General features: G+C 41.1%; 1 protein-coding gene across 2 annotated transcripts; it reads right to left on the reverse strand.

Annotated features, from left to right (window-relative positions):
- Positions 1-2993: 2993 nt before the first annotated feature.
- TEX30 (testis expressed 30) lies at positions 2994-10066 on the reverse strand. Of its 2 annotated transcripts, XM_032592441.1 has the most exons (7): positions 9966-10066; positions 8942-9249; positions 6299-6372; positions 5596-5826; positions 4776-4827; positions 4069-4274; positions 2994-3458 (listed from the first exon to the last, which is right to left on the reverse strand). In XM_032592441.1, the coding sequence occupies exons 3-7, from the start codon at positions 6311-6313 to the stop codon at positions 3285-3287; spliced, it is 678 nt and encodes a 225-aa protein (XP_032448332.1). In that variant the 5' UTR covers positions 6314-6372; positions 8942-9249; positions 9966-10066; the 3' UTR covers positions 2994-3284. The 2 variants fall into 2 exon arrangements, with proteins under 2 accessions (XP_032448332.1, XP_030169588.1); XM_030313728.1 differs by lacking the exon at positions 9966-10066 and having other exon boundaries at positions 8942-9481.
- Positions 10067-13001: the final 2935 nt, after the last annotated feature.

Consider the following 13001-nt stretch of genomic DNA (forward strand, 5'->3'; position numbering starts at 1 on the left):
GAACAGAGAGGAAGATACTACTTGAGTTCCAAGGAGGGCTACTTGGTTGGAGTAATTCAAAAAAAAGCTGTGAAGGGGGAAAGAGAATATAAGCATGTTAAAGGATGAGGAGGATTTGATAACAGGTGAGGACCAACAAGAAAGTTTCAGGAAGACGAGGCAGAAAGCCTTGTTCCAAAACGTTGTGTTGTCCAGGTTAACCGGAGCGCTGTGCAGGGCTGTGCAGTGTTGTCCAGGTTCATAGTATGGGGGAAATCAGGCTACAATGTTGATAGGGCCTATTGTGAAGAGCTTTGAACCAAGGACTTCAACCTTAGTAGTCACTTTTGGAGATCCATCAACATAGTTTTTGACTTGAGGGTGTCAATTGGTTTGTTGAAGCAAGGAGACCACAAAATAGGAAAATCAGTTAGGTGACTGCTGTTATACAGATGAGAACTGGTGAAGGCCTGGATTAAGAGTAATGGCAGCATAAACAAGAGAGATGACAGAATCAGACACTGAAAACTCATGATCGGGCAACGTATTTATAAGGAACAAATGGATTTGGAAGGGGGTAGAAAAGCTAATGGTGAGGGAGAAAGGATTTCAAGATAACCCCCAGGTTCTCCACCTGGAAACCACGGACATTGTGGATCAGATCCTGCTTTGTTACGGCTGGCTGCCATGCACATTAGACTGCTGGCCGCATCCCTTTCCTCCGCCTATCGGATGCCAGTAGCACCGCCACCCCAGCCATAACCACCAAAAGTTCCCAGACGTTGCCAACGTCCCTTATGGGGCCAGATCACTCCTGGTGGAGAACTACTGGTCTAGGTAGTGGTCGTGCTATTGAGGGTGCCCACCAGAGGCGGTGCCAGGACAGCTCTTTAACCATAATCTCAAACTTTTCCCTGCAAGACATGGCAAATCTGTGAAGAGCAGCTGGGCCCTTTTCACAAATGTTCATTCCAGCCCTAGACATACCATTCATCTCTCTGGGAGCTGTACACTCCCCAGCCCTGCCCTGGTACACAGCTCTCAAATGACAAGCTATTTCACCAATCAGGAAGTTTCTTACAAGTAACTCACGGAAAAATCAACTTTAAAAGACCATCTACGTCATCTCTATGTTTGATGTAGTATCTTTGGTCACCTATATTATCCCTATAGTTTAATTTGCCAACAAATATGACTACATAGCCTGGTTAGTAACCTTTTAACCTTCTTCACTGTCCTCTTTATGTTATGGTCTGCTCTATAGTAAGTTTTCCTTTTTATTTTCCCATTAGTTTTATTTCTGACTTTTAATATTAATATTTCCCAATTGATTTGTATTTGTTTGTAGACCATAATTATATTTGTCAGCTCTGGATGTGTTTTATGTGTTTATAATACCTTGATATCAGTAGTGTTTTAAAGTTTCAAATGTTGGGGCACCTGGGTGGCGCAGTCGGTTAAGCGTCCGACTTCAGCCAGGTCACGATCTCGCGGTCCGTGAGTTCGAGCCCCGCGTCGGGCTCTGGGCTGATGGCTCAGAGCCTGGAGCCTGTTTCTGATTCTGTGTCTCCCTCTCTCTCTGCCCCTCCCCTGTTCATGCTCTGTCTCTCTCTGTCGCAAAAATAAATAAACGTTGAAAAAAAAAAAAAATTAAAGTTTCAAATGTTAAGCAATGATTATGTACTATGTACTATTTTTTAAAATTTAAGCCTTGTCAGGGGTGCTTAGGTGGTTCAATTGGTTGGTTGAGTGTTTGACTTTGGCTCAGGTCATGATCTTGCAGTTTGTGAGTTCAAGCCCCGCGTCGGGCTCTGTGCTGACAGCTCAGAGCCTGGAGCCTGCTTTGGATTCTGTCTCCTCCTCTCTCTACCCCTCCTCCCATCCTCATGCTCTCTCTCTCTTTCAATAATAAATGTTAAAAAAAAAAATTTTTTTAAGCCTTAAGAAATTTAGTCAAAAAGTAACTATTATATCCTGAGTGACACTGACATTTTGATTTCATAGTGGTACGTAATTTCACTCTGTAATATAAACGATTTGGACACTGTTACCCAGGTTTCTGTTCTTTATGCACTATTGAGAAAAATTAACAAATAATTAAAATCCATGGACCCCACCAGAGAATGAGGGACCTCAAAAGTCAGCAAGCTGTCCAATCCACCTTGAGGCTGTCTGAAGGGCCTAATATTAGAGCAGTAGAGAGGCCAGGAAAAAAAGTCAGTATCTTACTATAGAAAAACACCCTTCACTACAAACTTACACATCATCAGCCCCATCACATTTTGTGCCCGTCGTAAGAAACACGGACACCGTGTTTTTAATATATAACTCAACACCATTCCAAGTCCAGTCCAGGTATTGACTGAACTTCCTAAGACAAAATGAAGTGCCCTAAGTCTGCCTAGATTTCAGCACAGATGTTAGTCCTTATTTCATTCTCCTCTTATTTGGAGAGGTCGAGACATCAAGTTCCTCTGTTATAGTTAAGCTCTAAGTATTTACTCATCTTTGCAAACCCAATCAAGCTTTGCCTGTAACAGGCCTTCAGTAAACATTTACTTTTTTAATGTTTATTTATTTTTGAGGGGGAGAGAGAGCGTGGGTGGAGGAGGGGTAGAGAGAGAGGGAGACACAGACTCTGAACCAGGCTCCAGGCTCTGAGCTGCCAGCACAGAGCCCGATGCAGGGCTCAAACTCACAAACTACAAGATCATGACCCGAGCTGAAATCAGACGCGTAACCGACTACTAAACCACCCAGGTGCTCCCGGTAAACCTTTCTTGAATGAAAGTTGTTACTTCTTTCCAAAAACAATGTTCAGGGTCCCCATATTTGAAAATGTATCTTCCCTCCTATCCCTTAACTGAGATTTAAAAGATTAGGTGAATGAGTGTATACATTCTATAAAACTGACCACACTCAGCACAGTAATGTAATGCTTATTTTCCTTTTTTAAAGACACTGCTCTGCAAAATTAGACTACTTTCTCAGTTGCACAGAAAATAAGACAAAAGTTCTAGTGTAACAAAATTCAAATGTTTAATTTTTTTTCAAAACTTAACTATATTAATGAAAATAAATTATATGTAGACCACCTTCAGTATTTGTACATCATCTTTATACAACTATAACAGTGCTTTCAAAAGATATTTTGTAGAGAACATTAATTTCACAATTAAAACATGTTTTAAAAATGGGGGAACATTAAATTCATCTGAAATATCTCATAATGCAAGAGGTATGCTGTTCTTTATCAAATGAACTGTATTTGTATCCAAAATAACATGGCTTTTAGCTAAATACAATTATTTCTTGTCCATTTCAGTGATTTCCTGGATCCAAAACAAAATCTGTGTATTTATTTCTTTGAAAACATCATTTGTTGAACGTCCTTTCACTGCCATGGAATGGTTTGCCTTCTCAATCCAGTGGATTTTATTGGGAGCTTGCATTTTCTGTGCCACTTTCTCCAACAAGTTCTAAAGGAAAAAAAGAAGAAGATACTAGACTAATAATGCTCTTTTAGTGTTTAATAAGGATTCTCTCTCTCTTTCCTGCACCGCCTATACTGGCATCCGTTCACTAAATATTTATTAAATACTTACTCTACAGACAACTTTCGAGGCAATGGAATATGCAAAGAAATGTCCACAGAAGTGGCAGTCTACGTCTCAGTTACAGCAATACCACAAACAGATCAAGTACTCATTGTTGGCAATATATAGTAACATATACAAGTTATTAACTTTTTCTCAAGAGTCAATTTTATAATTGAAGAGGCTGCTTGAATGTTGAAATGATAAAAACAAATGTATAGTCTAGTAATCCCCAAAACACAAGATTCAGATATTCATCTTTCATTCCCAAATAAGAGTCAAACCATTTAGCAACTCTTTCCAGGCAGATGAATTCTGTCAGTATGCTTATATTTCTCGGTTCTCCAAAGCAACAGGTCACTAAGTCACAAAACTAGCATTAGTCCAATCAGCACCTTTTAAAGAGACTGAAAGCTGCAGGTAAGATCTTGTTCCCAAGATAATTGTCTTTCATTCACTCTCTCATTTACACAAACATCAAGTTGTAAATCACCTTTTCACACATTTCATCTGCTGAACCTGACACAAACAATACAGGATCTTTTATACGATAGAGATCTTCATCTCTAAGTTTATGTTGCTGCTTTGGATGGTGCAGTGGGTATGAAATACAAATGAGACCTCGAACAAAAGCATCAGCATCATCTGGCTCAATATGGCACATTACAGAAGCAGCTGCTCTTGAGCCCATTGAACGACCTAAAATCAATTAAAATTAAGTTCAGTTTGATATATAAACATTCATATAAAGAAGTGGTGATAATATGGCAAATTAGATTTCATTTACTGTTCATCCATCATAACTGCATCACTTAACTCCAAAAGGTGGCAATTAACAAGCTGCGATACCCATAATGGACATCTATAGCTTCCTTATATAGAGCTAAAAATGATCCTAAGTCAAAAAAAAAAAAAAAGGAATTATTTTTCTGAAGAATACTTAAAGATCCTTGTGAAGGAATCATTTTACAGAGGGTGACTCAGAGATATAAATAAAAGGAGAGATCTTTGGGTTACAATACATATCTATGAGGTTTAAATCTACTTTAAACATATAAAGTACCTTGATATTACACAAGAAAGTGACTTACCAAAACAAAAAATCCTTAAATTAGCTTCCTGTCATCAATTAATTTTACTTCTTGATTACCTGTTCCTATATTAATATTAGTAAATTTAAAAGCAAGTATTATAACTTACCGCCAAGGAAAACACCTGTCAATTTGTATTCTCCTAAGGTCTTTAGGTAATTCTAGAAAAACCAACCAAAAAATTATCAATTCTTCTCCTATAAAATATTCGACTGGAAAACCAACATATATTTCCCATCATTACTGAAATGTATGAAAATCTTTGTAAAGACAACCATAAAATCTTAAGGGAGTCTTCTTGAAAGAGGTAACCAGTTCTTTGCATTTCCAATCATGCTGTCACTATCAAATCATATCCTGGGTAATACAGGCAAGTAAGTGAGAGAAAAAAAAAAAAATCACTTCACCAGTCTAAAAAATTCAAGATTCAGGTACTTAAATATTTTTAAGAATTACATTAAAAAAAGAAGCCAGTAAAAGCTTCCAACTGATACAGAATTTAATAACACTAACGTCTAATTTAAAGCCCTGAAAAATCTATCAAGTTTGAAACAATCTGGATTAAAAAAATTTCAACTTTGTTTTATCCAGGGATTTTAGTTTCAAACTGTGCTATATTTATTTGTACATTCATAGTATGGTAGGCAAATATTCAGAACTATATAATCTGAAGTTATGTCATTCCAGTAAGAAAATTATTATATCACAAATAGCTTCCCTTGGCAGTACCATAGGATATTTATGATGTGAGCATTCATCTCCATGGAAACTGACAGCAAAAAAGAGAAATCCATTATACAGCTTTCAGGTACTGTTGAGTTTCTAAGAATATTCATTAAAAGTTTTTTAAAATACATAGAATTTGTCTTAAATGTATTAAGAATTTTACAACAGAATTGTTACAAGTAAATATAAAGAAATTTTCTTACCAAAACTGATTTATATGCCTTAATTCTATGTACAATATTAAGGCCTTTACAGGTAAATCTCAGGCAAAAAAACCCATGAGATGCAAGATGGGATGCCAGTGACATCAAATGAGGAAGATTCATATCTCCTGACGCTCCATGTGTAAGAATTATTCCATATGTTAAGCTCTTGTTAGGTACCAAACAAACAGCATCTAGTAATTTATTTCCAAAAGGTATTTTTAATTTAACCTGGAATTCAAGAGAATAAAGGGATCAAAAATTACTTCCTTGCCTATTCAGACAACTGCACAACTATATGTTTGTTTTGTGAGACCCATGATTCACATGGCCTCTAAATAAAAAGCACTATTAACAATAGCTAATATTTAAGTACTTATTGTCAAGTACTGTAAGTGCTTTATATGTATTAACTTATTTAACCTTCCTAATAATTCTATAAGGTACTATTATCCCCTCCATTTTATAGATGAGAAAATGGAGGCACAGCAGGTTAAGTAATTTGCCCAGGTTACATAGCTACTAGCTAGGATTCAAACTCAGGTAGTTTGCTCCAAAAGTCCTTACTCTTAACCACTAATGTTACTGTCTACCACAGTACAAATTGAAAATAAGAAAATTACTCTGGAGCCACATGACTTAAAAAAAAAAAAAAAAAAAAAAGGAACCCTGAAGATGCAGAACATATGAAAATATGTATTACCTCTGTATGATTCATTTTCACTGTTGAGTAACAAACTTAAAGTGCATTACATCTGAGAAGCAAAGGACATCTCCCTGAAAAGAAGATTCTGTTGTGAACGGTGGGTTGGCAGACATGGACATGACATAAGAAATATGAATGAACACATTCAGCAGCTGAAATAAACACATTTAGAACTACTTCTCTAAGAACTGGTGCCTTTACATATGCATTACTCAATTACTTCCAAGGTTCCTAAAACCATGGGCACCCAGAATTGGTTACAGGGCCAGGTGTGGGAATGGCAGATGTTATATAAGAAAAGCCAATATGGGGGCGCCTGGGTGGCGCAGTCGGTTAAGCGTCCGACTTCAGCCAGGTCACGATCTCGCGGTCCGTGAGTTCGAGCCCCGCGTCGGGCTCTGGGCTGATGGCTCAGAGCCTGAACCCTGTTTCCGATTCTGTGTCTCCCTCTCTCTCTGCCCCTCCCCCGTTCATGCTCTGTCTCTCTCTGTCCCAAAAATAAATAAACGTTAAAAAAAAAAAAAAAATTTAAAAAAAAAAAAAAAAAAGAAAAGCCAATATGATACCTTGACATGGAAATCTTAACAAAATTCATACCAAAGTAGAATGTTGTATCTTGGCATATATGCATATTTTTTCCCTAAGCATCTTTATTTTCAACCAACTATCTTTAACTTAATTTCACAGTATCTTTCCATTAACTTATTTCCTTATCATCATTCAGTTCTTCTTCCTACCCTGCAAGAGAAGTATGTATCCACACCTTTTGTCAGGTGACTTTGCAGAGCATCCCAATATGTACTGTACATACATCTCCACCCTACTGATTTGGGCCTTGACTATGAGACACTACATTAACTAATGAAATATATGCGAAAGTTGTAATGTGCCACTTCTGAGCTGGCACATAGCAAATTTCCAGAAGCCCCCTTGAACTCCCATCCCCAGTCATGAGAAAAGCATGTTCCAGGTATTTTTGCTTTTTCAGCCTGGGTCCCAGAACAAAGATAACACGCTGCAGCAGATATGAACCCGAAAGTAAAGTCTGGAGTCCAGCCTCATCCAGCCAAGATCTAAGCCACTGAAGAACCAAAAATGCTGGCCTGAAGAACCCAAGAGCATGAAATGTTAGGCCACTGAGATCTGGGGACTGTTACACAGCATTCCTTCCTATGGAAGAGATCTCTTATTACTCAAGGTATAACCAACACCAAGATCTCCATTATCCATCTATTTTTTCCTGTTAACATTTATTCATTCATTCATTCATTCATGGAATAGAGATAATAATAGAGTTCAAAGTTCAAAAGGTACCAAAAATATACAGTGAAGTGTCCCTCATTCCATTTTTGCCTTGCTACCCAGATCCCTTCTCCAAAGTCAACCAATATTACCTGCTTCTTCTGTATCTTTCCAGATATTTTATACATATATACACACACACACACACCTTTTTTTACTAAACTCATATTTTTCTGAATCCCCCACCACCTAACATACATCTTTTGTTTACTCTTTTCTCTATACAATGAGCTTCTTTCATTGTGTTTTATGGCTGCAGAATATCCCAAGGGAAGGTTGTGCATGATATATTTCACCAACCATCACTGACACTGATTCTAATCTTTTGCTAAAATGCTGCAATGACTGGTATGCACCTTATTTTCTCACGTGTGTAGACCAATTGTAATAACTTTGTGGGAGAGGAACTGCTGTATCAAAGGGTATATTCACTTGCAATTATATTTTTTAAGGAATACATTCGATTTCTGAATAGGTAATATTTGCATATGTTACAAAATTTTTAAAGGACAAACATGTAAATAGTTAACCCTCCTCAGATTCTTTTCCTCCAGCCATGGAGTTTCCTTTCCCAGAAGTAACCACTGTGACCAACTTATTTTTTTTTTAAGGTTTGTTTGCAGGGGTGGGGGGAAGGGGGCAGAGAGAGGAGGAGAGAATCCCAAGCAGGCTCCATGCTCAGCATACAGCCCGATGGGAGGGCTCGATCACCCCCTGGCCCCCTGAGGTCAGGACCTGCCGTGAAATCAAGAGTCGGGCGCTTAACTGACTGAGCCTCCCAGGCGCCCCCACTGTGACCCGCTTACTATCTTTCTACACGTGTGTGTTATGTGTGCAGAAAAGTTTTCTGACTTGAGCCTGAGGGGAATCGGTCTGGCTACAAAAATCCTGGGGTTTCGGTGGGGGGAGGAGGAGAATAAAGGACTTCAGGCTTCAGCGTCCCTGCCTTCAAAAACACAGCCCCCTAGTTAACTGTGCCTGAGGTCCCCTGGTTCAAAGCTCCATCCTCTGTTCTCCCAAGAGCCTCCCGCCTTCTAGTGGGAGAAGGCAGTCACCCAACAGTGTGAAACCAGGAAGGAGATGCGCACATCTAATTACCTCTGCAACAGATTTCACCTAGGTGCACCCCCAACACCACTTCCTTCGCTGGCAGCTGCCAGTTTGTGTGTTTTGCATTCAATTGTTCCACACTGTTCCTTGCTGCAGGTTTAGAATTATGCTGTTTGCTAAGAACCTTTGCCTTCCGGACCCCACTACTTTACTGCTATCGTTTCCTTTCCCATTCTCTCCATCATTTGAATTTAAGTCTTATAAAAAAAAAAAAAAAAACCCCTTTACCGTAATTTTAGTGAGATTCCAGGAGCCAGTATTCAATCCACTTTCTTGGCCTAGAATGCTCTACTCTCCCGAAACCACCTGGATGTTTGGGTTCCTTCGGAGAAACTCTACGGCCTGCCAGGTTTCCGGATGAACAGTCCACTCCTCACAGCTGGTGCCCTTGTTCTCTACCGGCTACTTCGGTTACCAACGAAACTGTTCCGGGATACGGTGCAACCCGGTCTCCGCAGTCTGGGTTACGACCTCTGGTTTCGCATTCGGACAGGGCAGGGCAGGGCAGCAGTCTGGCTCTCCCCCAGGGTCTTCAACTGTAAAAGGAGAGCCACAGGGATACCCTGAGGACGAATCTGCAGTCTCCGTACTTCGCGAGCATTCCGGAGGGACTTGTACGACGACCACGAATACCGGGGGCGCAAGAGGCGATCACGTCTAGTGCTCAAGGACCGACACGCCACGACCACCCCAACTTCCAACCGAAAAACTGCGCGGGCATCGTCCAGTGTGTCCACAGCGGTGCGCTGGAGGTCACGGGCGAGCAAACACGTGAAGAGTTCAAGTCTTCCGGAGGCCGATGACCTGGCCGGGTGGGTGCACACCAGACAGCACGCGGGACCAGGGCAGAAATTCGGAGCGACCCCCCACCTCCCCGCCAAGAATTTAGGGTTCCAAGGCACCTGTGAGAACCCTCTCGTGCACTCAACTGGCGCGCGTGCGCGGGGTGCGCGGTGGCCGCCCCCCGCCCCCGGGGCCCGGCGCGACCGCCTCACAGCTCCGGCCGCTTCGGCTCTCCCCGCCCGAGCCGTCCCCTCACTGCGGCCTCCCCAGCGGCCAGGAGAGCGAAACCCCGGCGGTCGGGCCCGCGGGCACCGCACTTACACCCAACGCCTCACGGAGGCGACCAGCAGCCGTCGAGGGGCGCCGGCCGCGAGCCCTAATGTTTCAGACGGGGCCGCCAGGCGCGCCAGCACCTTCCTCTGGAGGCCGTCCCCCACCCAGCGACGCCAACCGCCGCCGCCGCACTTACCGGGCCCGGGAAGGTGGCCGAGACCGCCTAGCCGTCCGCACTCCCTTCGCGGAACAAACTACCACACTCGAAGCGACCGCCTCGCCGCACCCGCCAGCCCGTTTCGCATCGGCGCACGCGCGCGCAGACCCCGCCCCCCGGGCGCGCGGGCGGGCGCGTAGGGCACGCCGGGAGCGGGAGTTTTCCAGCCGCTTCCGGGTGACTGGGGCGGGGGTTGCTCGCTAACAAGCTGGTGGTGGGTGGTGAGTGACTTTCAGTCCCTGCCTCACCCAATGACTCCCTCCACGCTGGACCGTTCCCCGTGTCCCAGCCGCTCCATTTCAACAGTGGCACAGGTCAATGAACGTGGAGTCAACTCTGATTATTCATTTTCTCACACCAAACAATCGGCCAATGCTGTTGACTCTATTTGCAAATATATACAAAATCCAACCACTGCTCATACTTCTGCCAGACTGGTCAGAACCCCCACCCCCCACGCCTATCAACTCTGCCTGGATTACAGAAAGAGTCTACTAAATGGTCTCTTGTTTCCACCTTTACTTCCACCTCTTTGCTACTTGAACAATTCAGCAACCAACTAGACCCTGTTGAAATGTAAACACCTTCTCCAAACCTTCCAGAGGCTTCCCATCTGTCTCATAACTAAAGCCAAAGCCTTACAATGACCACTAAGGTTTTATATTGTTTACACATATTTTTTGTTTCAAGTTTTTATTTAAATTCCAGTTAGCTAACATATATTGTAGTATTAGTTTCGGAAATAGAATTTAGTGATTCATAACTTGCACTTAACACCCAGTATTCATAACAAGTGCCCTCCTTAATGAGCATCACCCATTAGATCATCTCCCATCCGCTTCCTCTTCAGCAACGCTCCGTTTGTGCACTGTAATTAAGAGTGTGTTTTATGGTTTGCCTCTCTCTTTCCCCCTATGTTTATCTGTTCTTAAATTCCACAAATGAGTGAAACCATATGGTATTTGTCTTTCTCTGTCCTGACTTATTTCGCTTAGCATAGTATTCTCTAGCTCCATCCACACACTGCAACTGTCAACATAGTATTCTCTAGCTCCATCCACACACTGCAACTGTCAACATTTCATTTTTTTATGGCTGAGTAATATTCCATTGTATATACACATACCACATCTTCTTTATCCATTCATCAGTGGATGGACATTTGGGATATTTCCATAATTTGGCTATTGTTCATAATGATGCTATAAACATCATGGTGCATGTATCCCTTTGAATCAGTATCTTTGTATCCTTTGGGTAAATACCTAGTAGTGCAATTGCTGGATCAAAGGGTAGTTCTATTTTTAACTTTCTGAGGCACCTCCATGCTATTATCCAGAGTGGCTGCATCAGTTTGTATTGTCACCAACAGTGCAAGAGGGCTCCCCTTTTTCCACATCCTTGCCAACACCTGCTGTTTTCTGTGTTGTTAATTTTAGCAATTCTCACAGGTGTGAGGTGATATCTCATTGTAGTTTTGATTTGTATTTCCCTGATAGTGAGTGATGTTGGGCATCTTTTTCTGTGTCTGTTAGACGTCTGTATGTCTGTCTTCTCTGGAAAAATGTCTGTCTGTGTCTTTTGCCCATTTCTTAACTGGATTATTTATTTTTTGGGTGTTGTGTTTGATTAGCTTTGGATACTAACCCTTTATCCGAAATGTCATTTGTAAATATTTTCTCCCATTCCAAAGGTTGTCTTTTAGTTTTGCTGATTGTTTCTTTTGCTGTGCAAAAGCTTTTTATCTTGATGAAGTCCCACTAATTCATATTTGCTTTTGTTTCCCTTGCCTCTGGAGATGTGCCTAGTACAAAATTGGTACAACCAAAGTCAGAGAGGTTGCTGCCTGTACTCTCTAGGATTTTGATGGTTTCCCGTCTCACATTTAGATCTTTCATCCATTTTGAATTTATTTTGTGTGTGGTGTAGGAAAGTAGTCCAGTTTCATTCTTTTTCATGTTGCTGTCCATTTTTTCCAACACCACTTATTGAAGAGACTGTCATTTTTCCATTGTATATCCTTTCCTGCTTTGTCGAATATTAGTTGACCATTTCTGGGTTTTCTATCCTGTTCCATTGCTCTGTGTATCCTTTTGTGACAGTACCATAGTGTCTTGATAACTATGACTTTGTAATATAACTTGAAGTCTAGGAATGTGAAGCCTCCAGCTTTGCTTTTCTTTTTCAAGTTTGTTTTGGCTATCCAGGGTCTTTGTGGTTCCATACAAATTTTAGGATAGCTTATTCTGGATCTGTGAAAAATTCTGGTGGTACTTTGACAGGGATTGCATTAAATGTGCAGATTGCCTTGGGTATTATAGACATTTTAATAATATTTGCTCTTTCAATCCATGAGCCTGGAATGCTTTTCCATTTCTTTTTGTCCTCTTCTATTTCTTTCAGAAGTGTTCTATAGTTTTCAGAGTTCATATCTTTTACCTCGTTGGTTAGGCTTATTCCTATCTATCTTTTTCTTGGGGGGGGGGCGTGCAATTGTAAATGGGATCTATTCCTTGATTTCTCTTTCTGCTGCTTGATTGTTGATGTTTGGAAATGCAACCATTTCTGTATGTTGATTTTGTATCCTGTGACTTTACTGAATTCGTGTATCAGTTATAGCAATTTTTTGGTGGAGTCTTTTAGGTTTTCTACATAGTAGTCTGCAAATAGTGAAAGTTTGACTTCTTCCTTGCCACTATGGATGCCTTTTATTTCTTTTTGTTGTCTGATTGCTGAGGCTAGGACTTCCACTACTATGTTAAAAAACAGTGGTGAGAGTGGACATCCCTGTCTTGTTCCTGACCATAGAGGAAAAGCTCTCAGTTTTTTCTCATTGAAGATGATATTAGCTGTGGGTCTTTCATATATGGCCTTTATGAGGTTGAGGTGTGTTCCCTCTATCCTTACTTTGTTGAGGATTTTTGTTATGAATGGATGCTGTACTTTGTCAAATGCTTTATCTGCATCTGTTGAGAGGATTGTATGGTTCTTATCCTTTCTTTTATTAATATCATA

Source organism: Lynx canadensis, chromosome A1 (genome assembly GCF_007474595.2).
Source record: "Lynx canadensis isolate LIC74 chromosome A1, mLynCan4.pri.v2, whole genome shotgun sequence".
NCBI lineage: Eukaryota > Metazoa > Chordata > Mammalia > Carnivora > Felidae > Lynx > Lynx canadensis.

Excerpts from the sequence above, each read along its gene's own strand:
- TEX30 (XM_032592441.1), bottom strand. Across the intron at positions 4,275-4,775 it reads GACAGGTGTTTTCCTTGGCG|GTCGTTCAATGGGCTCAAGA; the intron begins GTAAGTTATAAT and ends AATTGATTTTAG. Across the intron at positions 3,459-4,068 it reads CAGATGAAATGTGTGAAAAG|AACTTGTTGGAGAAAGTGGC; the intron begins GTGATTTACAAC and ends TTTTTCCTTTAG.